At 40.0% G+C, this 26,875-nt stretch overlaps 1 protein-coding gene across 7 annotated transcripts; it reads left to right on the top strand.

The window, feature by feature from the left end:
- The first annotated feature begins 1,428 nt into the window (after positions 1–1,428).
- Positions 1,429–26,875, top strand: LOC123735046 (NLR family CARD domain-containing protein 3-like). Of its 7 annotated transcripts, XM_082970948.1 has the most exons (10): positions 1,429–1,646; positions 3,133–3,276; positions 10,152–10,268; positions 12,111–12,227; positions 14,249–14,368; positions 15,487–15,549; positions 21,737–21,972; positions 22,138–23,938; positions 24,269–24,442; positions 26,671–26,875. In XM_082970948.1, the coding sequence occupies exons 2-10, from the start codon at positions 3,149–3,151 to the stop codon at positions 26,858–26,860; spliced, it is 2,946 nt and encodes a 981-aa protein (XP_082827074.1). In that variant the 5' UTR covers positions 1,429–1,646; positions 3,133–3,148; the 3' UTR covers positions 26,861–26,875. The 7 variants fall into 7 exon arrangements, with proteins under 7 accessions (XP_082827074.1, XP_082827076.1, XP_082827077.1 ...); XM_082970950.1 differs by lacking the exon at positions 10,152–10,268; XM_082970951.1 differs by lacking the exon at positions 12,111–12,227.

The following is a 26,875-nucleotide window of genomic DNA, read 5'->3' as shown; positions in this document are numbered from 1 at the left end:
GTGATACATTGTACAGCACACGTGTCTCAGAAGTCCAAGAAGCTGGACATTATATCTGCAGCAGAGAAGAAGAACAACAAGACAGGCTTTATAATTTAGAGTAATATACAAGTGGCCAACCAAGATCACCTGTTCATAGCTGTTTCAACATGAATCCAGCAAGGAGATTCACCTGGTGGAGATCTATGTATTACCTGGAAGTCTAGAGAATGAAGGGCAATGGGTAAAGGCTGAAAATGGATCCATCATAATGATTCTACATGTTATAGTATGAACCTGGATCCATCATAATGATTCTACATGTTATAGTATGAACCTGGATCCATCATAATGATTCTACATGTTATAGTATGAACCTGGATCCATCATAATGATTCTACATGTTATAGTATGAAACTGGATCCATCATAATGATTCTACATGTTATAGTATGAACCTGGATCCATCATAATGATTCTACATGTTATAGTATGAACCTGGATCCATCATAATCATTCTACATGTTATAGTATGAACCTGGATCCATCATAATGATTCTACATGTTATAGTATGAACCTGGATCCATCATAATGATTCTACATGTTATAGTATGAAACTGGATCCATCATAATGATTCAACATGTTATAGTATGAACCTGGATCCATCATAATGATTCTACATGTTATAGTATGAACCTGGATCCATCATAATCATTCTACATGTTATAGTATGAACCTGGATCCATCATAATGATTCTACATGTTATAGTATGAACCTGGATCCATCATAATGATTCTACATGTTATAGTATGAACCTGGATCCATCATAATGATTCTACATGTTATAGTATGAACCTGGATCCATCATAATGATTCTACATGTTATAGTATGAACCTGGATCCATCATAATGATTCTACATGTTATAGTATGAACCTGGATCCATCATAATGATTCTCCATGTTATAGTATGAACCTGGATCCATCATAATGATTCTACATGTTATAGTATGAACCTGGATCCATCATAATGATTCTCCATGTTATAGTATGAACCTGGATCCATCATAATGATTCTACATGTTATAGTATGAACCTGGATCCATCATAATGATTCTACATGTTATAGTATGAACCTGGATCCATCATAATGATTCTCCATGTTATAGTATGAACCTGGATCCATCATAATGATTCTACATGTTATAGTATGAACCTGGATCCATCATAATGATTCTACATGTTATAGTATGAACCTGGATCCATCATAATGATTCTCCATGTTATAGTATGCCATGGCCTTTACTGGCCAAAGGTTAAACTGCTGTTATGTTTATGATATACTATGGTGTTGTTGATGAACCCTGTTTTACAGTATGTCATGGCCTTTTCTGGCCAACTACTGTTATGTTTATGATATACTATGGTGTTGTTGATGAACCCTGTTTTACAGTATGTCATGGCCTTTTCTGGCCAACTGCTGTTATGTTTATGATATACTATGGTGTTGTGTCACTAGACTTTGACCAGATATTATTGCATCCAAAGATCAACTGTACCTAGAACATAGATACAGAGCCACTTGTTATCAGGAAGCTGCTCTCTCAGAACAACGGAAAATATCTCAATGACTTGACATGTTCTGGTTGTGAATTCAGGCTACAAGGTAAGAATCTTCCCAGTGATTATTGTAAAGTGTGTAGAGAAATTAAATGTATGGTGTTATTTTAGTATAGTGACTGACAGTAAAACACTCAGATCTAACAGTCCATTTCACCTGGGACAGCTACGTGACAGTTCAATCATACAAAATGGCGCTAACTGGGCGTAGGCAAGTCAAATTCAATAACATAATGTTCATATATCGTATTATATGATTCATATATCGGGATTATTTTACCATTTGTAAAAAAATTTCAAGTATCATAGTTCTAAATCATCTTTCAGAATATCAGAACATTTGTTGTTTTCTAAACTACAATGAGCTCCTGCTTCCTGTGTAATTTGGTATGTACCACTGAACATACTTTTCTTAACATTGTTATTATGAACTGAATTCAGTAACAGCATAATAATATCATACCTGTTGAACAAAACAACACACTAGAATGAGAGAAATTATTAAAAGAGAAAGTGACTTATTAATATTATGTTATTATTATTATTATTATTATTAGTTCCACTACATGTATATATATATTAATATTATATTGTTGTTATTATTATTATTATTATTAATTAAACTACATGGAGAAAAGGTGAAAATATCAGTCACGACTACATGTTCATGTGATGCATTAAATCACCTGACTGTTTGTGTAACCGATGTGAAATGGCTAGTTAGTTAGCGGTGGTGCGCGCAAATAGCGTTTCAATCGGGTGACGTCACTCGCTCTGAGACCACAACCAACATGCTGGATCTCTGTTTAGTTGTCACTGTGTTAACCACAACCAACATGCTGGATCTCTGTTTAGTTGTTACTGTGTTAATCACAACCAACATGCTGGATCTCTGTTTAGTTGTCACTGTGTTAACCACAACCAACATGCTGGATCTCTGTTTAGTTGTCACTGTGTTAATCACAACCAACATGCTGGATCTCTGTTTAGTTGTCACTGTGTTAACCACAACCAACATGCTGGATCTCTGTTTAGTTGTCACTGTGTTAACCACAATCAACATGCTGGATCTCTGTTTAGTTGTTACTGTGTTAACCACAACCAACATGCTGGATCTCTGTTTAGTTGTCACTGTGTTAACCACAACCAACATGCTGGATCTCTGTTTAGTTGTCACTGTGTTAACCACAACCAACATACTGGATCTCTGTTTAGTTGTCACTGTGTTAACCACAACCAACATGCTGGATCTCTGTTTAGTTGTTACTGTGTTAACCACAACCAACATGCTGGATCTCTGTTTAGTTGTCACTGTGTTAACCACAACCAACATGCTGGATCTCTGTTTAGTTGTCACTGTGTTAACCACAACCATCATGCTGGATCTCTGTTTAGTTGTCACTGTGTTAACCACAACCAACATGCTGGATCTCTGTTTAGTTGTTACTGTGTTAACCACAACCAACATGCTGGATCTCTGTTTAGTTGTCACTGTGTCAACCACAACCAACATGCTGGATCTCTGTTTACAGGGGTCAGTGCTCTAAAATGAGTCTCTCTGGGGAGAGAGAGGAGGGGGGCCCTGCCTCTAAAATGAGTCTCTCTGGGGAGAGAGAGGAGGGGGGCCCTGCCTCTAAAATGCATCTCTCTGAGGGACATGACAACAAAGCTAAGAGGTGAGATGACAATGGACTTTGTTTCTTAAACATTATTTCCAACATTTGTTATTTTTAATCGGAAATGATTTCTTACGGGTACCTTCATGTGTCTGTAAAATATTGTTGTTGTAAGATTTTAATTCATAGATTTTTGTGTATTCATTTTTGTTTTGCAAAACGCTACATAGCTGGAATGAAATGTTTGTATCCTGTATATTTCACTGTGATATGTGGTTGTCTCACCAGCACACACACACACACACACACACACACACACACACACACACACACACACACACACACACACACACACACACACACACACACACACACACACACACACACACACACACACACACACACACACACACACACACACACACACACACACACACACACACACACACACACACACACACACACACATCTTTACCAGTATACACACTCATCTCTATAGAATTTTAGCATGACACAATCATTTAGCCTACTCTTAATTATTGCCTAATATGTTGGCAGGCATAACTTTATTGTTCTTACTAATTCTGATCGGTGTTACAAGCTGAATTTGGACAATATATCCGTTATATCAACCCAGTCTTCACTCCTGTTTAAACCAAAAAGGGTTCTATCTTTCTTAATATACGGAACCACTAAAGTTCTATATAGAACCCTTTATAGGAGGTTAGCCTGTCTGAGTATACAGTATATATAGAATATATATATATAACCCTTTATAGGAGGTTAGGAAGTGTCTGAGTATACAGTATATATAGAATATATATATAACCCTTTATAGGAGGTTAGCCTGTCTGAGTATACAGTATATATAGAACCCTTTATAGGAGGTTAGCCTGTCTGAGTATACAGTATATATAGAATATATATAGAACTCTTTACAGGAGGTTAGCCTGTCTGAGTATACAGTATATATAGAATATATATAGAACCCTTTACAGGAGGTTAGCCTGTCTGAGTATACAGTATATATAGAATATATATAGAACCCTTTATAGGAGGTTAGCCTGTCTGAGTATACAGTATATATAGAATATATATAGAACCCTTTATAGGAGGTTACCCTGTCTGAGTATACAGTATATATATAAGATATATAGAACCCTTTATAGGAGGTTAGCCTGTCTGAGTATACAGTATATATAATATATATATAGAACCCTTTATAGGAGGTTAGGAAGTGTCTGGGTATACAGTATATATAATATATGTAGAACCCTTTATAGGAGGTTAGGAAGTGTCTGAGTATACAGTATATATATAATATATATAGAATCCTTTATAAGGCTCTTTGATCAGAACTCTAGAGGTTCTTCTTCGCTGAATTGATCTTCATTATATCCAAACACACTGGTGGTCAGGGAGGCATTTCTTTGTTTGAACGATGGCCCACGTCAACTCTGGCTGACTTTTTTACAATATGATATATTACAACACTTTACAATACAATACATTATAATACAATATATTATAATTAAATACATTATAATACAATACATTATAATTAAATACATTATAATACAATACATTATAATACAATACATTATAATACAATACAATACATTACAATACAATACAATACATTACAATACATTACAATACAATACAATACAATACAATACATTACAATACAATACAATACATTACTATACAATACAATACAATACAATACATTACAATACAATACATTACAATATAATACAATATAATACAATACATTACAATATAATACAATATAATACAATACAATACAATACAATACAATACATTACAATACAATACAATACATTACAATACTATACAATACAATACAATACATTACAATACATTACAATACAATACAATACAATACAATACATAACAATACAATACAATACAATAAATTACATTACATTACATTACAATACAATACAATACAATACAATACAATACAATACATTACTATACAATACCTTACATTACAATACATTACAATACAATACAAAACAAAACAATACATTACTATACAATACAATACATTATAAAACAATACATTATAATACAATACATTATAAAACAATACATTATAATACAATACATTATAATAAAATACATTATAATACAATACATTGTAATACAATACATTATAATACAATAAATAAATCACTTAGGAAGACAGACAACAACGGACTTTTTTTCAATACTATACATTACTATACAATACTATACAATACTATACATTACTATACAATACTATACAATACTATACATTACTATACAATACTATACAATACTATACATTACTACACAATACTATACATTACTACACAATACTATACATTACTATACAACACTATACATTACTACACAATACTATACAATACTATACATTACTATACAATACTACACAATACTATACAATACTATACATTACTATACAATACTATACAATACTATACATTACTATACATTACTATACATTACTATACATTACTATACAATACTATACATTACTATACAATACATTACAATATATTACAATACATTGCAATACCCCCCCATATACCTATAAGAGTAAATTGTCTTCATTGTCAGCACTTCTAAAATCAATCTCAAAATATTGTTTTAAAAAATGAATAATTCAGTTTTTCATAATAATAATAAAAAATGAATATTACTAATGTAACCCACTGTAAAGACTGGGTTTAGTTTATTGTGTGGCACTGCTCATGTCCGCGTTCTGGAACTGTCCCCGTCCCCGTACAGAACTGTCCGCGTCCGGTGCGGCGCCAAGCATATTGTCACGGTTACGCGCAGAGTGGCTGAGGTGATCTTGGAGAATAACGATGGAGTTCGCTACAGTGTTGAGACGTCGAAGTTTATTGTTGAATTTGCTTTTTGCTTTACGGTCAGGGACAGTATGAGTGTCGCCAGATCCTTTTCACTCTCTGTCCTTGTTTCATTTTGTGGTTCACCGGATTCATCATCATCCTCGAGACGAAGTACAGAACAACCTGCTACCTAGCCAAGCTAGTCGGTACAGCTAGGTAAGCTAGCTAGCTACTCTACCAGCAGCATCCTAGTTATCCTGGCTAGTCGATAAAGCTCGGTAAGCAAGCTAGCTACTCTACCAGCAGCATCCTAGTTATCCTAGCTAGTCGGTACAGCTAGGTAAGCTAGCTAGCTACTCTACCAGCAGTATCCTAGTTATCCTAGCTAGTCGGTACAGCTAGGTAAGCTAGCTAGCTACTCTACCAGCAGCATCCTAGTTATCCTAGCTAGTCGATACAGCTCGGTAAGCTAGCTAGCTTCTCTACCAGCAGCATCCTAGTTATCCTAGCTAGTCGATACAGCTCGGTAAGCTAGCAAGCTACTCTACCAGCAGCTTCCTAGTTATCCTAGCTAGTCAATACAGCTCGGTAAGCTAGCTAGCTACTCTACAAGCAGCATCCTAGTTATCCTAGCTAGTCGATACAGCTAGGTAAGCTAGCTAGCTACTCTACCAGCAGCATCCTAGTTATCCTAGCTATCCTAGCTAGTCGGTACAGCTACGTAAGCTAGCTAGCTACTCTACCAGCAGCATCCTAGTTATCCTAGCTAGTCGGTACAGCTAGGTAAGGTAGCTAGCTACTCTACCAGCAGCATCCTAGTTATCCTAGCTAGTCGGTACAGCGAGGTAAGCTAGCTAGCTACTCTACCAGCAGCATCCTAGTTAACCTAGCTAGTCGGTACAGCTAGGTAAGCTAGCTAGCTACTCTACCAGCAGCATCCTAGTTATCCTAGCTAGTCGGTACAGCTAGCTAGCTACTCTACCAGCAGCATCTTAGTTATCCTAGCTAGTCGGTACAGCTCGGTAAGCTAGCTAGCTACTCTACCAGCAGCATCCTAGTTATCCTAGCTAGTCGGTACAGCTAGGTAAGCTAGCTAGCTACTCTACCAGCAGCATCCTAGTTATCCTAGCTAGTCGGTACAGCTAGGTAAGCTAGCTAGCTACTCTACCAGCAGCATCCTAGTTATCCTAGCTAGTCGGTACAGCTAGGTAAGCTAGCTAGCTACTCTACCAGCAGCATCCTAGTTATCCTAGCTAGTCGGTACAGCTAGGTAAGCTAGCTAGCTACTCTACCATCAGCATCCTAGTTATCCTAGCTAGTCGGTACAGCTAGGTAAGCTAGCTAGCTACTCTACCAGCAGTATTTTAGTTATCCTAGCTAGTCGGTACAGCTAGGTAAGCTAGCTAGCTACTCTACCAGCAGCATCTTAGTTATCCTAGCTAGTCGGTACAGCTAGGTAAGCTAGCTAGCTACTCTACCATCAGCATCTTAGTTATCCTAGCTAGTCGGTACAGCTAGGTAAGCTAGCTAGCTACTCTACCATCAGCATCCTAGTTATCCTAGCTAGTCGGTACAGCTAGGTAAGCTAGCTAGCTACTCTACCAGCAGTATTTTAGTTATCCTAGCTAGTCGGTACAGCTAGGTAAGCTAGCTAGCTACTCTACCAGCAGCATCTTAGTTATCCTAGCTAACACTACATCATCACCGGCTGCCTGTACTTCTTGTGGACCGTTGGAGCTCCCCAGTTGTTTCTTCCACCTGTTAAATCCCGTGGAGGGCTTCTCCCTCTCTCGTTGATGGATGCTGTAATGCGTTGCGTGCTGGTGGCAGGGAAGTCAGGCGCAGGAGAATGAACTTGGTAAAAATGGAGCTGTTTAATAAACATCAAAACCTCGGAAAACCAAAGTATACAAAATAACAAATAGAGGGTGCAAAACCCGTCGCACACCAGAATAACAATAAACACCTACATACAACAAACAATCTCCGACAAGGACATGAGGGGAAACAGAGGGTTAAATACACAACATGTCATTGATGGGATTGGAACCAGGTGTGATGGAAGACAAGACAAAACCAATGGAAAATGAAAAATGGATCAGTGATGGCTAGAAGGTCGGTAGTGTCGACCGCCGAACAAGGAGAGGGACCGACTTCGGCAGAAGTTACCTCTGTCCGATTCTCCTCTCTTCACTAGATGGACTGTAACTTTAGTGTTTAACCCCTCTGTGTCCATGGACTGAACTTTTGAATATTATTTTCGGGCGCCTCAAGTAGGCTGGACACATGACATTTTTAACAATGTTTTTTTTTTCTGATGAAAACTAGTTCATTGCATCCTCCATGGAGCTCAGTTTCATAATATTACGTTATGTTATGAAGTAATCGCTAAAAAACAGACCTTATTTTAGGTCATTTTTCACCCTGCCAGCTCCTACTAGTTCAATTGAGCACCGTGACGCCAACTCACCTTCTGAACGTTCTATTCCCAGCTCATTGTTCTGCGTTAAAATGGCAGCTTCTCTATTGTTATCAATGAGACCTGTCGGCAATAACCATGAACGCCGACCTCGGGTAAATTACTATTAACCTTGTAGGCTGACCTCAATTATTATTATTATTATTATTATTATTATCAGGTAACTTATTATTATTAACAGGGTTCTGGCTACTTTGTGAGTGTTATCCCTGTTCGCTTGGGTACATATTGTGGTGGCCCACAGTCCTAAACGTTAACCATTTTCTGGTCATGGTTAACCATATTTGTTTTCAGAAAAAGGTATACCACCTAAACAAAACGCATGTCCCTGTCCTCTTTTTCAGATGTGGCCGATTTTAAACATCCAGAATACATTTTTTAATTAAGAAATAACACTTTTTTTGATGACTTGTTGTTTCTAAATGGCTGCTGGGTAATTGGATATGCATTGAAATCGTTGCATCGCAGGTTCACAGAGTTGCGTAGGTTCACAGAGTTGCAAACCAAATGGATAGGTCTAGCTCATTGATTTGTAGATCTGACGTAGTTGCTACCTCAGATTATGAGCCTAGTTCAAAGATGAAAAAATAAAAACATGGAGTCTCCTCGTGCATGCGCCCCCAGTCTCATTGTTCTCAGATCGACCACTATCCAAATGCGCTACTGTTTTTCAGCCATGGCCTGCAAAGTCATCATTCAAAGTTCTGGCGCCTTCTGAGAGCCCATGGGAGCGTTAGAAAATGTCACGTTATGCCAGAGATCCCCTGTTTTGGATAGAGATGATCAAGAAGGCCAAGAAATGGTCAGACAGGGTACTTCCTGTACAGAATCTTCTCAGGTTTTGGCCTGCCAAATGAGTTCTGTTATACTCACAGAACCATTCAAACAGTTTTAGAAACGTTGGAGTGTTTTCTATCCAAAGCTAATAATTATATGCATATTCTAGTTTCTGGGCAGGAGTAATAATCAGATTAAATCGGGTACGTTTTTTATCCGGCCGTGAAAATACTGCCCCCTATCCATAACAAGTTAACCATAAACATCACACATTTAGTTAATTATATATTTAAAACTATTTATTTAGATGGGTGACATTATCTGCCAAAATAACATGTAGATGCAAAATGCAAAAACATGTACATGCAAAATAATGTAGACCAAAAAGAGCTCTCCAGCAGGTACCAAAACATTCAAAGGCCATTTTCTCAAAGTGAGGTTACAAGTATATCATCTTCCAAAGCAGAAACACTTTTCCACTGTTCCTCAACTGTAGTGTATGATATACCATGTTCTAGCTCTGAGGCTCTACTATTATCAAATGTGAAAAACACAATTTCAAATTTTGCTACATAAGACCGAGCCGTTCATTTGAGAGAAAGGCAGATATATAACATTTTGCAAAAAAACATTGTCTCTCTGAAATGAAACCATCAAATGATAGATTTTAAACAAATACATGTCTGTCGTTGAACAATCCGATGCCATGATTAGATAGTGAAAAAACACACTTAAACAATAAAATCTAATTTATGAACATTTCTGAAAATGAGTAGATGAGAGATGTAATGTTTGTCTCTGTTGTGTTGAAGTCCAATCAAGCAGGAGAGACCAGCCTCCCCTGTTCCCAGCTGTGTGTCCATGAAGAGTGACTGGTCTATGGGTCATCCTATAGTGTTTAGAGAGGGAGACTTTTCTACTGAACAAAGGTAAGAAGAACTCATGGGTCATGGTCAGTGAGTTAAACAACACTGTCTCTAGTCATTTCTCCTCTCCCATTTTCACATTTCTTTTGGTTGTTTTCATAATCCACAGGCTAATCCTTTAGTCCATTTTCATAGTCCTAAAACAATATTAAACAAACACAACGTTCCCTCCACGTGTGTGTGTGTGTGTGTGTGTGTGTGTGTGTGTGTGTGTGTGTGTGTGTGTGTGTGTGTGTGTGTGTGTGTGTGTGTGTGTGTGTGTGTGTGTGTGCTCTCCCTGGATGAAGAGATATAATCTCTATCCTGATTGCCTAGTCACTTTTATCCTTACCTACCTGTACATATTACCTCAATTACCTCAACTACCTGGTACCCCTGCACATTGACTCAGTACTGTTACTCCTTATAGTCTCATTATTACCTCAACTACCTGGTACCCCTGCACATTGACTCAGTACTGGTACTCCTTATAGTCTCATTATTACCTCAACTACCTGGTACCCCTGCACATTGACTCAGTACTGGTACTCCTTATAGTCTCATTATTACCTCAACTACCTGGTACCCCTGCACATTGACTCAGTACTGGTAATCCTTATAGCCTCATTATTACCTCAACTACCTGGTACCCCTGCACATTGACTCAGTACTGGTACTCCTTATAGTCTCATTATTACCTCAACTACCTGGTACCCCTGCACATTGACTCAGTACTGGTACTCCTTATAGTCTCATTATTACCTCAACTACCTGGTACCCCTGCACATTGACTCAGTACTGGTACTCCTTATAGTCTCATTATTACCTCAACTACCTGGTACCCCTGCACATTGACTCAGTACTGGTACTCCATATAGCCTGATCTCTGAGAGTGAGACAGATATATATTATTACTGTGTTAAACCTAGCAGTACTACTGATTTCTCTGAGAGTGATGCAGATATATATTATTACTCTATTAAACCTAGCAGTACTACTGATTTCTCTGAGAGGCAAATATATATTATTACTGTATTAAACCTAGCAGTACTACTGATTTCTCTGAGAGGCAGATATATATTATTACTGTATTAAACCTAGCAGTACTACTGATTTCTCTGAGAGGCAGATATATTTTATTACTGTGTTAAACCTATCAGTACTACTGATTTCTCTGAGAGGCAGATATATATTATTACTGTATTAAACCTAGCAGTACTACTGATTTCACTGAGAGGCAGATATATATTATTACTGTGTTAAACCTAGCAGTACTACTGATTTCTCTGAGAGGCAGATATATATTATTACTGTGTTAAACCTAGCAGTACTACTGATTTCACTGAGAGGCAGTTATATATTATTACTGTGTTAAACCTAGCAGTACTACTGATTTCTCTGAGAGGCATATATATATTATTACTGTGTTAAACCTAGCAGTACTACTGATTTCTCTGAGAGTGAGACAGATATATATTATTACTGTGTTAAACCTAGCAGTACTACTGATTTCTCTGAGAGTGAGGCAGATATATATTATTACTGTGTTAAACCTAGCAGTACTACTGATTTCTCTGAGAGTGAGGCAGATATATAGCATTTAGCAAAAAAACATTATTTCTCTCTCTGAAATGAAACCATCAAGTGATAGATTTTAAACAAATACATGTCTGTCACTGAACAACGCCATGCCATGATTAGATAGTGAAATAACACACCAATCTCTTCCATAATTTCTTTAAACCATAAAGGCACATTTCCGAACATTTCTGTAAAGTGATATGTTGCATGTTGGAGCTCTTCTTATGTTCCCATCTGAGATCAGAGTAGATGAGAGATGTAATGTTTGTCTCTGTTGTGTTGAAGACCAATCAAGCCGGAGAGAACAGCCTCCCCTGTACCCAGCTGTGTGTCCATGAAGAGTGATCGGTCTATGGGTACACCTATAGAGTTTAGAGAGGGAGACTTTTCTACTGAACAAAGGTAAGAAGAACTCATGGGTCATGGTCAGTGAGTTAAACAACACTGTCTCTAGTCATTTCTCCTCTCCCATTTTCACATTTCTTTTGGTTGTTTTCATAATCCATAGGCTAATACTTTTGTCCATTTTCATAGTCCTAAAACAATATTAAACAAACACAACGTTCCCTCCACGTGTGTGTGTGTGTGTGTGTGTGTGTGTGTGTGTGTGTGTGTGTGTGTGTGTGTGTGTGTGTGTGTGTGTGTGTGTGTGTGTGCAATCCCTGGACGAGGACATGTAATCTCTATCCTGATTGCCTAGTCACTTTTACATCTACCTACATTTACATATTACCTCAATTACCTAAACTACCTGGTACCCTGCACATTGACTCAGTACTGGTACTCCTTATAGCCTCATTATTACCTCAACTACCTGGTACCCCTGCACATTGACTCAGTACTGGTACTCCTTATAGCCTCATTATTACCTCATCTACCTGGTACCCTGCACATTGACTCAGTACTGGTACTCCTTATAGCCTCATTATTACCTCAACTACCTGGTACCCCTGCACATTGACTCAGTACTGGTACTCCTTATAGCCTCATTATTACCTCATCTACCTGGTACCCCTGGACATTGACTCAGTACTGGTACTCCTTATAGTCTCATTATTACCTCAACTACCTGGTACCCCTGCACATTGACTCAGTACTGGTACTCCTTATAGTCTCATTAATACCTCAACTACCTGGTACCCCTGCACATTGGCTCAGTACTGGTAGTCCTTATAGTCTCATTATTACCTCAACTACCTGGTACCCCTGCACATTGACTCAGTACTGGTACTCCTTATAGTCTCATTATTACCTCAACTACCTGGTACCCCTGCATATTGACTCAGTACTGGTACTCCTTATAGTCTCATTATTACCTCAACTACCTGGTACCCCTGCACATTGACTCAGTACTGGTACTCCTTATAGTCTCATTATTAGCTCAACTACCTGGTACCCCTGCACATTGACTCAGTACTGGTACTCCTTATAGTCTCATTATTACCTCAACTACCTGGTACCCCTGCACATTGACTCAGTACTGGTACTCCTTATAGTCTCATTATTACCTCAACTACCTGGTACCCCTGCACATTGACTCAGTACTGGTACTCCTTATAGTCTCATTATTACCTCAACTACCTGGTACCCCTGCACATTGACTCAGTACTGGTACTCCTTGTAGTCTCATTATTACCTCAACTACCTGGTACCCCTGCACATTGACTCAGTACTGGTACTCCTTATAGTCTCATTATTACCTCAACTACCTGGTACCCCTGCACATTGACTCAGTACTGGTACTCCTTATAGTCTCATTATTACCTCAACTACCTGGTACCCCTGCACATTGACTCAGTACTGGTACTCCTTGTAGTCTCATTATTACCTCAACTACCTGGTACCCCTGCACATTGACTCAGTACTGGTACTCCTTATAGTCTCATTATTACCTCAACTACCTGGTATCCCTGCACATTGACTCGGTACTGGTACTCCTTATAGTCTCATTATTACCTCAACTACCTGGTACCCCTGCATATTGACTCAGTACTGGTACTCCGTATAGTCTCATTATTGTTTGTTTTAATGTGTTCTGTTTGACTGGTACTGTATATATAGACATATTGATGTTTTATTGTGTTACTGTTTGACTGGTACTGTACATATGGACATACTATAAAGTATGTGCATCAATAGACTCTGAAGGATTCAAGTGGAACTGAGATGAAGTGAATCAGTATCTGTATGTGACAACTCAATATTAGGAGGGTGTTAATGTTTTCACATTTATTTTGTTTGTTGATGTTTGTTGATTTATGTAATGTCACATAATTCAATGTTTAATTAATGTAATGGCACATATTTTAATGCTTTATGTCAGCATATATTTTAGTGCTTTATGTAATGTATTTTATCTATTGAAATATGGTTTTATATATTATATATATTGTAGTTTGATGGTGATTCATTATGTTTTCCAGATTCTCTAACCAAACTCTGAGATCAGTCTCTCCAGTACCCAGTCATCTGTCCATGAAGAGTGACTCCTCTATGCATCATCCTATACATTTTAGTGATGGATCAGGGACCTTTGACCCCAGGTAAGTTACTGGTCAGAATTGATGATATTACTATTGAAGAGGAGAACCTTCAAGATCTGAAACCAGATGTATTTTGAGTATCTGAGTATATACTGTAAAGCATCTGCTTATCATTTGTTGTTTATGTCATATATTTTAAGACACTGAGTGTACAAAACATTATGAACACCTGCTTTTTCCATGACGTAGATTGACAAGGTGAATCCAGGTGAAAGCAATGATCCCTTATTGATGTCACTTGTTAAATCCACTTCAATTTGTGTCGATGAAGGGGAGGTTAAAGAAGGATTTTTTTCCATGACGTAGATTGACAAGGTGAATCCAGGTGAAAGCAATGATCCCTTATTGATGTCACTTGTTAAATCCACTTCAATTTGTGTCGATGAAGGGGAGGTTAAAGAAGGATTTTTAAGCCTTGAGACAATTGAGACATGGATTGTGTATGTGTGCCATTCAGAGGGTGAATGGGCAAGTCAATATATTTAAGTACCTTTGAATGGGGTATTGTGGTAGGTCTCAGGCACAAAATTCTAGTAATGGAGTTGTGGACATGTTATTCATTCCAGAGGCTACTACCACACTCAGACAGCACAGTATACTGTTCCCAGCTGTCTGTCTATGAACACAGTATACTGATCCCAGCTGTCTGTCTATGAACACAGTATACTGATCCCAGCTGTCTGTCTATGAACACAGTATACTGTTCCCAGCTGTCTGTCTATGAACACAGTATACTGTTCCCAGCTGTCTGTCTATGAACACAGTATACTGTTCCAAGCTGTCTGTCTGTCTATGAACACAGTATACTGTTCCCAGCTGTCTGTCTATGAACACAGTATACTGTTCCCAGCTGTCTGTCTATGAACACAGTATACTGTTCCCAGCTGTCTGTCTGTCTATGAACACAGTATACTGTTCCCAGCTGTCTGTCTATGAACACAGTATACTGTTCCCAGCTGTCTGTCTATGAACACAGTATACTGTTCCAAGCTGTCTGTCTGTCTATGAACACAGTATACTGTTCCCAGCTGTCTGTCTATGAACACAGTATACTGTTCCCAGCTGTCTGTCTGTCTATGAACACAGTATACTGTTCCCAGCTGTCTGTCTATGAACAGTGACTTCTCCATGGATCATCCTGTTAATTCCAGTGGTGGAAAATCAATCACCTTTGACCGAAGGTACGTCACCACATATAGATATGTTGTTGTAATTTGTAATTTGTTGTAACTGAGTTTATTACTGCACCCTCTTATATCTCTGTAGTGGATGGTCTACTCTGTTAGAGGATCAGTATCTCTCTCTCCTTTATCTCTGTAGTGGATGGTCTACTCTGTTAGAGGATCAGTATCTCTCTCTCCTTTATCTCTGTAGTGGATGGTCTACTCTGTTAGAGGATCAGTATCTCTCTCTCCTTTATCTCTGTAGTGGATGGTCTACTCTGTTAGAGGATCAGTATCTCTCTCTCCTTTATCTCTGTAGTGGATGGTCTACTCTGTTAGAGGATCAGTATCTCTCTCTCCTTTATCTCTGTAGTGGATGGTCTACTCTGTTAAAGGATCAGTATCTCTCTCTCTCCTTTATCTCTGTAGTGGATGGTCTACTCTGTTAGAGGATCAGTATCTCTCTCTCCTTTATCTCTGTAGTGGATGGTCTACTCTGTTAGAGGATCAGTATCTCTCTCTCCTTTATCTCTGTAGTGGATGGTCTACTCTGTTAGAGGACCAGTATCTCTCTCTCTCTCCTTTATCTCTGTAGTGGATGGTCTACTCTGCCAGAGGATCAGTATCTCTCTCTCCTTTATCTCTGTAGTGGATGGTCTACTCTGTATCTCTCTCTCCTTTATCTCTGTAGTGGATGGTCTACTCTGTTAGAGGATCAGTATCTCTCCTTTATCTCTGTAGTGGATGGTCTACTCTGTTAGAGGATCAGTATCTCTCTCTCCTTTATCTCTGTAGTGGATGGTCTACTCTGTTACAGGATCAGTATCTCTCTCTCCTTTATCTCTGTAGTGGATGGTCTACTCTGTTAGAGGATCAGTATCTCTCCTTTATCTCTGTAGTGGATGGTCTACTCTGTTAGAGGATCAGTATCTCTCTCTCCTTTATCTCTGTAGTGGATGGTCTACTCTGTTAGAGGATCAGTATCTCTCCTTTATCTCTGTAGTGGATGGTCTACTCTGCCAGAGGATCAGTATCTCTCTCTCCTTTATCTCTGTAGTGGATGGTCTACTCTGTTAGAGGACCAGTATCTCTCTCTCTCTCCTTTATCTCTGTAGTGGATGGTCTACTCTGTTAGAGGATCAGTATCTCTCTCTCCTTTATCTCTGTAGTGGATGGTCTACTCTGTTAGAGGATCAGTATCTCTCTCTCCTTTATCTCTGTAGTGGATGGTCTACTCTGCCAGAGGATCAGTATCTCTCTCTCCTTTATCTCTGTAGTGGATGGTCTACTCTGTTAGAGGACCAGTATCTCTCTCTCCTTTATCTCTGTAGTGGATGGTCTACTCTGTTAGAGGATCAGTATCTCTCTCTCCTTTATCTCTGTAGTGGATGGTCTACTCTGTTAGAGGATCAGTATCTCTCTCTCCTTTATCTCTGTAGTGGATGGTCTACTCTGCCAGAGGATCAGTATCTCTCTCTCCTTTATCTCTGTAGTGGATGGTCTACTCTGTTAGAGGATCAGTATCTCTCTCTCCTTTATCTCTGTAGTGGATGGTCTACTCTGTTAGAGGACCAGTATCTCTCTCTCTCTCCTTTATCTCTGTAGTGGATGGTCTACTCTGTTAGAGGATCAGTATCTCTCCTTTATCTCTGTAGTGGATGGTCTACTCTGTTAGAGGATCAGTATCTCTCTCTCCTTTATCTCTGTAGTGGATGGTCTACTCTGTTAGAGGATCAGTATCTCTCTCTCCTTTATCTCTGTAGTGGATGGTCTACTCTGTTACAGGATCAGTATCTCTCTCTCCTTTATCTCTGTAGTGGATGGTCTACTCTGTTAGAGGATCAGTATCTCTCCTTTATCTCTGTAGTGGATGGTCTACTCTGTTAGAGGATCAGTATCTCTCCTTTATCTCTGTAGTGGATGGTCTACTCTGCCAGAGGATCAGTATCTCTCTCTCCTTTATCTCTGTAGTGGATGGTCTACTCTGTTAGAGGACCAGTATCTCTCTCTCTCTCCTTTATCTCTGTAGTGGATGGTCTACTGTGTTAGAGGATCAGTATCTCTCTCTCCTTTATCTCTGTAGTGGATGGTCTACTCTGCCAGAGGATCAGTATCTCTCTCTCCTTTATCTCTGTAGTGGATGGTCTACTCTGCCAGAGGATCAGTATCTCTCTCTCCTTTATCTCTGTAGTGGATGGTCTACTCTGTTAGAGGATCAGTATCTCTCTCTCCTTTATCTCTGTAGTGGATGGTCTACTCTGTTAGAGGACCAGTATCTCTCTCTCTCTCCTTTATCTCTGTAGTGGATGGTCTACCCTGTTAGAGGATCAGTATCTCTCTCTACTTTATCTCTGTAGTGGATGGTCTACTCTGTTAGAGGATCAGTATCTCTCCTTTATCTCTGTAGTGGATGGTCTACTCTGTTAGAGGATCAGTATCTCTCTCTAATTTATCTCTGTAGTGGATGGTCTACTCTGCCAGAGGATCAGTATCTCTCTCTCCTTTATCTCTGTAGTGGATGGTCTACTCTGTTAGAGGACCAGTATCTCTCTCTCTCTCCTTTATCTCTGTAGTGGATGGTCTACTCTGTTAGAGGATCAGTATCTCTCTCTCCTTTATCTCTGTAGTGGATGGTCTACTCTGCCAGAGGATCAGTATCTCTCTCTCCTTTATCTCTGTAGTGGATGGTCTACTCTGCCAGAGGATCAGTATCTCTCTCTCCTTTATCTCTGTAGTGGATGGTCTACTCTGTTAGAGGATCAGTATCTCTCTCTCCTTTATCTCTGTAGTGGATGGTCTACTCTGTTAGAGGACCAGTATCTCTCTCTCTCTCTCCTTTATCTCTGTAGTGGATGGTCTACTCTGTTAGAGGATCAGTATCTCTCTCTACTTTATCTCTGTAGTGGATGGTCTACTCTGTTAGAGGATCAGTATCTCTCCTTTATCTCTGTAGTGGATGGTCTACTCTGTTAGAGGATCAGTATCTCTCTCTCCTTTATCTCTGTAGTGGATGGTCTACTCTGTTAGAGGATCAGTATCTCTCCTTTATCTCTGTAGTGGATGGTCTACTCTGCCAGAGGATCAGTATCTCTCTCTCTTTTATCTCTGTAGTGGATGGTCTACTCTGTTAGAGGATCAGTATCTCTCTCTCCTTTATCTCTGTAGTGGATGGTCTACTCTGTTAGAGGATCAGTATCTCTCCTTTATCTCTGTAGTGGATGGTCTACTCTGTTAGAGGATCAGTATCTCTCTCTCCTTTATCTCTGTAGTGGATGGTCTACTCTGTTAGAGGATCAGTATCTCTCTCTCCTTTATCTCTGTAGTGGATGGTCTACTCTGTTAGAGGATCAGTATCTCTCTCTCCTTTATCTCTGTAGTGGATGGTCTACTCTGTTAGAGGATCAGTATCTCTCCTTTATCTCTGTAGTGGATGGTCTACTCTGCCAGAGGATCAGTATCTCTCTCTCTTTTATCTCTGTAGTGGATGGTCTACTCTGTTAGAGGATCAGTATCTCTCTCTCCTTTATCTCTGTAGTGGATGGTCTACTCTGTTAGAGGATCAGTATCTCTCCTTTATCTCTGTAGTGGATGGTCTACTCTGCCAGAGGATCAGTATCTCTCTCTCCTTTATCTCTGTAGTGGATGGTCTACTCTGCCAGACGATCAGTATCTCTCTCTCCTTTATCTCTGTAGTGGATGGTCTACTCTGTTAGAGGACCAGAATCTCTCTCTCTCTCCTTTATCTCTGTAGTGGATGGTCTACTCTGTTAGAGGATCAGTATCTCTCTCTCCTTTATCTCTGTAGTGGATGGTCTACTCTGTTAGAGGACCAGTATCTCTCTCTCTCTCCTTTATCTCTGTAGTGGATGGTCTACTCTGTTAGAGGATCAGTATCTCTCTCTCCTTTATCTCTGTAGTGGATGGTCTACTCTGCCAGAGGATCAGTATCTCTCTCTCCTTTATCTCTATAGTGGATGGTCTACTCTGTTAGAGGATCACTATCTCTCCCTCCTTTATCCTTGTATTGGATGGTCTACTCTGTTAGAGGATCAGTAGTAACATCTACAAGTCTCTCTCTCTCTCCTTTATCTCTGTAGTGGATGGTCTACTCTGCCAGAGGATCAGTATCTCTCTCTCCTTTATCTCTGTAGTGGATGGTCTACTCTGTTAGAGGACCAGTATCTCTCTCTCTCTCCTTTATCTCTGTAGTGGATGGTCTACTCTGTTAGAGGATCAGTATCTCTCTCTCCTTTATCTCTGTAGTGGATGGTCTACTCTGCCAGAGGATCAGTATCTCTCTCTCCTTTATCTCTGTAGTGGATGGTCTACTCTGCCAGAGGATCAGTATCTCTCTCTCCTTTATCTCTGTAGTGGATGGTCTACTCTGTTAGAGGATCAGTATCTCTCTCTCCTTTATCTCTGTAGTGGATGGTCTACTCTGTTAGAGGACCAGTATCTCTCTCTCTCTCCTTTATCTCTGTAGTGGATGGTCTACTCTGTTAGAGGATCAGTATCTCTCTCTACTTTATCTCTGTAGTGGATGGTCTACTCTGTTAGAGGATCAGTATCTCTCCTTTATCTCTGTAGTGGATGGTCTACTCTGTTAGAGGATCAGTATCTCTCTCTCCTTTATCTCTGTAGTGGATGGTCTACTCTGTTAGAGGATCAGTATCTCTCCTTTATCTCTGTAGTGGATGGTCTACTCTGCCAGAGGATCAGTATCTCTCTCTCTTTTATCTCTGTAGTGGATGGTCTACTCTGTTAGAGGATCAGTATCTCTCTCTCCTTTATCTCTGTAGTGGATGGTCTACTCTGTTAGAGGATCAGTATCTCTCCTTTATCTCTGTAGTGGATGGTCTACTCTGTTAGAGGATCAGTATCTCTCTCTCCTTTATCTCTGTAGTGGATGGTCTACTCTGTTAGAGGATCAGTATCTCTCTCTCCTTTATCTCTGTAGTGGATGGTGTACTCTGTTAGAGGATCAGTATCTCTCTCTCCTTTATCTCTGTAGTGGATGGTCTACTCTGTTAGAGGATCAGTATCTCTCCTTTATCTCTGTAGTGGATGGTCTACTCTGCCAGAGGATCAGTATCTCTCTCTCTTTTATCTCTGTAGTGGATGGTCTACTCTGTTAGAGGATCAGTATCTCTCTCTCCTTTATCTCTGTAGTGGATGGTCTACTCTGTTAGAGGATCAGTATCTCTCCTTTATCTCTGTAGTGGATGGTCTACTCTGCCAGAGGATCAGTATCTCTCTCTCCTTTATCTCTGTAGTGGATGGTCTACTCTGCCAGACGATCAGTATCTCTCTCTCCTTTATCTCTGTAGTGGATGGTCTACTCTGTTAGAGGACCAGTATCTCTCTCTCTCTCCTTTATCTCTGTAGTGGATGGTCTACTCTGTTAGAGGATCAGTATCTCTCTCTCCTTTATCTCTGTAGTGGATGGTCTACTCTGTTAGAGGACCAGTATCTCTCTCTCTCTCCTTTATCTCTGTAGTGGATGGTCTACTCTGTTAGAGGATCAGTATCTCTCTCTCCTTTATCTCTGTAGTGGATGGTCTACTCTGCCAGAGGATCAGTATCTCTCTCTCCTTTATCTCTATAGTGGATGGTCTACTCTGTTAGAGGATCACTATCTCTCCCTCCTTTATCCTTGTAGTGGATGGTCTACTCTGTTAGAGGATCAGTAGTAACATCTACAAGTCTCTCTCTCTCTCCTTTATCTCTGTAGTGGATGGTCTACTCTGCCAGAGGATCAGTATCTCTCTCTCCTTTATCTCTGTAGTGGATGGTCTACTCTGCCAGAGGATGAGTATCTCTCTCTCCTTTATCTCTGTAGTGGATGGTCTACTCTGCCAGAGGATCAGTATCTCTCCTTTATCTCTGTAGTGGATGGTCTACTCTGTTAGAGGATCAGTATCTCTCTCTCCTTTATCTCTGTAGTGGATGGTCTACTCTGTTAGAGGATCAGTATCTCTCCTTTATCTCTGTAGTGGATGGTCTACTCTGTTAGAGGATCAGTATCTCTCTCTCCTTTATCTCTGTAGTGGATGGTCTACTCTATTAGAGGATCAGTATCTCTCCTTTATCTCTGTAGTGGATGGTCTACTCTGTTAGAGGATCATTATCTCTCTCTTCTTTATCTCTGTAGTGGATGGTCTACTCTGCCAGAGGATCAGTATCTCTCTCTCCTTTATCTCTGTAGTGGATGGTCTACTCTGCCAGAGGATGAGTCCAGGTGTGCAGTGTGTCAGCAGGTTCTGAGGGATCCGGTCTCTATCACCTGTGGACACAGGTTCTGCAGACAGTGCATCACCAGATACTGGGATAAACCTGCTCCTTCAGGAGACTATGACTGTCCTCAGTGTAGAAAGAGATCCAGAACACTTCCTGTACTACAGAACCTGAGGGAACCCAATGATGCAAGAGGCTCTGAAAACAGTAAGAACACTTGCAGACCTGTGCTAAGTCAATACCTCAATATGATTTAAATGTAGTTAACTACAATAATATGAGATAATATAAGTTACTGTAGTTGTGGAGGCCCACATTTCATCCTGTCAATGACTGTGTCTGATACACATCCATTTTACTCCTCCCTTGTAGTGGATGACAGCCTGCAGAGAGCTATAGTAAACCATAAAGCCAGTCTGAAAAGGAGGTATGAATGTGTGATAGAAGGCATGGAAACAGCAGGGAACCAAACTCCCCTCAACAGGATTTACACAGAGCTCTACATCACAGAAGGAGAGAGTGAAGGTGTTAACAATGAACATGAGGTGTGGCATCTAGAGACAGCATCCAGGACACCAACCTCACATGACACAGCAATCCACTGCAATGACATCTTTAAACCCTTACCTGGCCAAGAGAGAAGCATCAGAACTGTGCTGACCAAGGGCATCGCTGGCATCGGAAAAACAGTCTCTGTGCAGAAGTTCATCCTAGACTGGGCTGAAGGGAAGGCAAACCAAGATGTGGAGATCATATTTGTGCTTCCTTTCCGGGAGCTGAACTTGATCAAAGATCGTCAGTACAGTCTTCTCAGACTTTTAAATGACTTCCACACAGAACTAGACATAGGCAATGCAAAGAAACTCACTGCCTGTAAAGCTATGTTCATCTTTGATGGTTTGGATGAAAGCAGACTTCCATTAGATTTCCAGCACAATGAAAAGGTGTCTGATGTCACCCAGACATCATCTATTGATGTTCTGCTGACAAACCTCATCAAGGGGAATCTGCTTCCCTCTGCTCTCCTATGGATAACCTCCCGACCAGCAGCAACCAATCAGATCCCCCCTAAGTGTGTTAACCAGGTGACAGAGGTACGAGGGTTCAATGACCCACAGAAGGAGGAGTACTTCAGGAAGAGATTCAGTGATGAGGACCTGGCCAGCAGAATCATCTCACACATAAAGACATCAAGGAGCCTCCACATCATGTGCCACATGCCGGTGTTCTGTTGGATTTCTGCAATAGTCTTTGAACACATGTTGAGGACAGACAAGAGGAGAGAGATGCCCACGACTCTGACTGAGATGTCCATACACTTCCTGCTCATTCAGACCAGCCTGAAGAACCAGAAGTATCATGGAAGAGATGAGATGGATCAAGAGGAGCTCATGGAGTCAGATAAGGAAATTCTTCTGAAGCTGGGGAGGCTGGCGTTTGAAAATCTGGAGAAGGGTAATCTCATGTTCTATGAAGAAGACCTGAAAGAGTGTGGCCTTGATGTCAAAGAAGCCTCAGTGTACTCAGGAGTGTGCACACAAATCTTTAAAGAAGAGTCTGTGATATTTCAGAGAGTGGTGTACTGCTTTGTTCATCTCAGCATTCAGGAGTTTCTCTCAGCTGTCTACATGTACCATTGTTACACAGCCAGGAACATGGATGCACTGAAGCCTTTCCTCAAGCGAAAGTCTAGAGGTGTGTCTGAAGAGCTAACCTTGCATGAGCTGCTGAAGAGTACCGTGGATAAAGCCTTGGAGAGTAAGAATGGACACCTGGACCTTTTTGTCCGCTTCCTTCATGGCATGTCACTAGTGTCCAATCAGAAACTCCTACGAGGTCTGGTGACACAGACAGAAAGCAGTCCGGAGAGCATCCAGAAAACAATCCGATCCCTTAAGGTGATGCAAAGGAAGAACATGTCCCCTGAGAGGTGCATCAATCTCTTCCACTGTCTGATAGAGATGAAAGACCATTCAGTACAGGAGGAAATCCAAGAGTACTTGAGGTCAGAGAACAGATCCAAAAACCTCTCCCTTGCTCAGTGTTCAGCGCTGGCCTACATGCTGCAGATATCAGAGGAGGTTCTGGATGTGTTTAACCTGAAGGAATACAAGACATCAGAGGAGGGTCGTAGGAGACTGCTCCCAGCTGTGAGAGGCTGCAGGAAAGCTCTGTAAGTATTCATGTAAATAACACACACCAAAATAAATTGTAATCATAGCAGTATTTTCATTGGCTGACTGGCTCTAAGTACCCATGTAACTATCCCTCGGAACAAACTTTACTGTATTAAGGAACAACAGTATTTTCATTGGCTGACTAAACTTTCTATCAGCTGAAAACTCTTAAACTATAGTACAAACTGATCAGAAAGGTTGTAGCATTGAACCATAAATGCACGATATACACATTATTAGTGCACGGCTTACAGTGTAAGCAGGGAAAGCTAAGCGTATCATTTTAATACAACCTGTCTGTCATTGTATTTCTTCTGTGTTGGCAGACTCACTGGCTGTAAACTCACAGACACATCCTGTAAAGTGATGGCCTCAGTTCTCAGTTCAAACCCCTCACACCTGAGAGAGCTGGACCTGAGTAACAATGACCTGAAGAATTCAGGAGTGAAGCTGCTCTCTGCTGGACTGGAGGATCCACACTGCAGACTGGAGACTCTGAGGTCAGTATTCCTGTAGTTGGTCAACAAGTGATAACTGTTCACCAGATCCACATGTGTTTACCAGGCACACATAGTCCACACCATATGTGTTTGGAGAGTGAAGCTTACATTTTAAATTTGGTGCTATGCTCCAGCATTTTGGATTTGAGAAAGAATATTTCATATTAGGTGACAGTACAGAATGTCACCTTTTATTTGAGGTTAATGGTGAGAGGTTAGCATGTTTTGATGTAGCCTCTGTTATTGGTAATGATGAGAGGTTAGCATGTTTTGTTGTATCCTCTGTTATTCGTAATGGTGAGAGGTTAGCATGTTTTGTTGTAGCCTCTGTTATTGGTAATGGTGAGAGGTTAGCATGTTTTGTTGTAGCCTCTGTTATTGGTAATGGTGAGAGGTTAGCATGTTTTGTTGTATCCTCTGTTATTGGTAATGGTGAGAGGTTAGCATGTTTTGTTGTAGCCTCTGTTATTGGTAATGGTGAGAGGTTAGCATGTTTTGTTGTATCCTCTGTTATTGGTAATGGTGAGAGGTTAGCATGTTTTGTTGTAGCCTCTGTTATTGGTAATGGTGAGAGGTTAGCATGTTTTGTTGTATCCTCTGTTATTCGTAATGGTGAGAGGTTAGCATGTTTTGTTGTAGCCTCTGTTATTGGTAATGGTGAGAGGTTAGCATGTTTTGTTGTATCCTCTGTTATTGGTAATGGTGAGAGGTTAGCATGTTTTGTTGTAGCCTCTGTTATTGGTAATGGTGAGAGGTTAGCATGTTTTGTTGTAGTCTCTGTTATTGGTAATGGTGAGAGGTTAGCATGTTTTGTTGTAGCCTCTGTTATTGGTAATGGTGAGAGGTTAGCATGTTTTGTTGTATCCTCTGTTATTGGTAATGGTGAGAGGTTAGCATGTTTTGTTGTATCCTCTGTTATTGGTAATGGTGAGAGGTTAGCATGTTTTGTTGTAGCCTCTGTTATTGGTAATGGTGAGAGGTTAGCATGTTTTGTTGTAGCCTCTGTTATTGGTAATGGTGAGAGGTTAGCATGTTTTGTTGTAGTCTCTGTTATTGGTAATGGTGAGAGGTTAGCATGTTTTGTTGTACCCTCTGTTATTTGTAATGGTGAGAGGTTAGCATGTTTTGTTGTATCCTCTGTTATTGGTAATGGTGAGAGGTTAGCATGTTTTGTTGTAGCCTCTGTTATTGGTAATGGTGAGAGGTTAGCATGTTTTGTTGTAGCCTCTGTAATTGGTAATGGTGAGAGGTTAGCATGTTTTGTTGTAGCCTCTGTTATTGGTAATGGTGAGAGGTTAGCATGTTTTGTTGTAGCCTCTGTTATTGGTAATGGTGAGAGGTTAGCATGTTTTGTTGTATCCTCTGTTATTGGTAATGGTGAGAGGTTAGCATGTTTTGTTGTATCCTCTGTTATTGGTAATGGTGAGAGGTTAGCATGTTTTGTTGTAGCCTCTGTTATTGGTAATGGTGAGAGGTTAGCATGTTTTGTTGTAGCCTCTGTTATTGGTAATGGTGAGAGGTTAGCATGTTTTGTTGTAGTCTCTGTTATTGGTAATGGTGAGAGGTTAGCATGTTTTGTTGTAGCCTCTGTAACTTCCTCACTCATTATTATTCATGATCTTTCTCGATCATGGCAGTCACAGGCTTGATGTAGTCATTGCAGTCAAAGAATATGGGACCAAATACTAAACTTTTGACTATTTTAATACACTATGAGTGAATTGGTCAGAATACTAATGACTTATTCAAATAGGGGGACTAGATACATAAGTGATTTCATTTTTCTAAATGGTGAAACAGATATGTATGAAAATATCCTCAAATAAAAGGTGACATTATATACTGTCACCTCATATGAAACATTTGATCTGAAATCCAAAATGTTGGAGTTTAGAGCCACATTTAAAATGTTATCTTCACTGTCAAAACAGATATGGTGTGGACTGTATACTCAATACAATCTAAATCTGATACCTCACTGTCTGTCTTTTGACTGATACTGCTTTTAAACTGGTCTGGTCAGTCTACTCAAATATTTGTACTATACATGTTTCTATCTGCAGGCAAAACTTTGATAATCTGTCATTTATAATATGATACATTAATTTCTGAATAGATATGAAAGGTTTCATGACACTGATATCTGAATATGTTGAAAAATGATACGGCCACTATTTTCACCACCAAAGCATAGCAGTGTGATTTTAATTTGATTTGACTCTTTGCAGGCTGTCAGGCTGTGGAGTCACAGAGGAAGGCTGTGATTCTCTGGTCTCAGCTCTGAGGTCAAACCCCTCACACCTGAGAGAGCTGGATCTGAGTAACAATGACCTGAAGGATTCAGGAGTGAAGCTGCTCTCTGCTGGACTGGGGAATCCCCACTGTAAACTGGAGACTCTGAGGTCAGTATTCCTGTAGTTGGTCAACAAGTGA

This window comes from Salmo salar, unplaced genomic scaffold (genome assembly GCF_965601325.2).
Source record: "Salmo salar unplaced genomic scaffold, fSalSal1 ptg000129l, whole genome shotgun sequence".
Taxonomy (NCBI): domain Eukaryota; kingdom Metazoa; phylum Chordata; class Actinopteri; order Salmoniformes; family Salmonidae; genus Salmo; species Salmo salar.
This window is presented reverse-complemented; position numbering and strand designations above follow the sequence as displayed.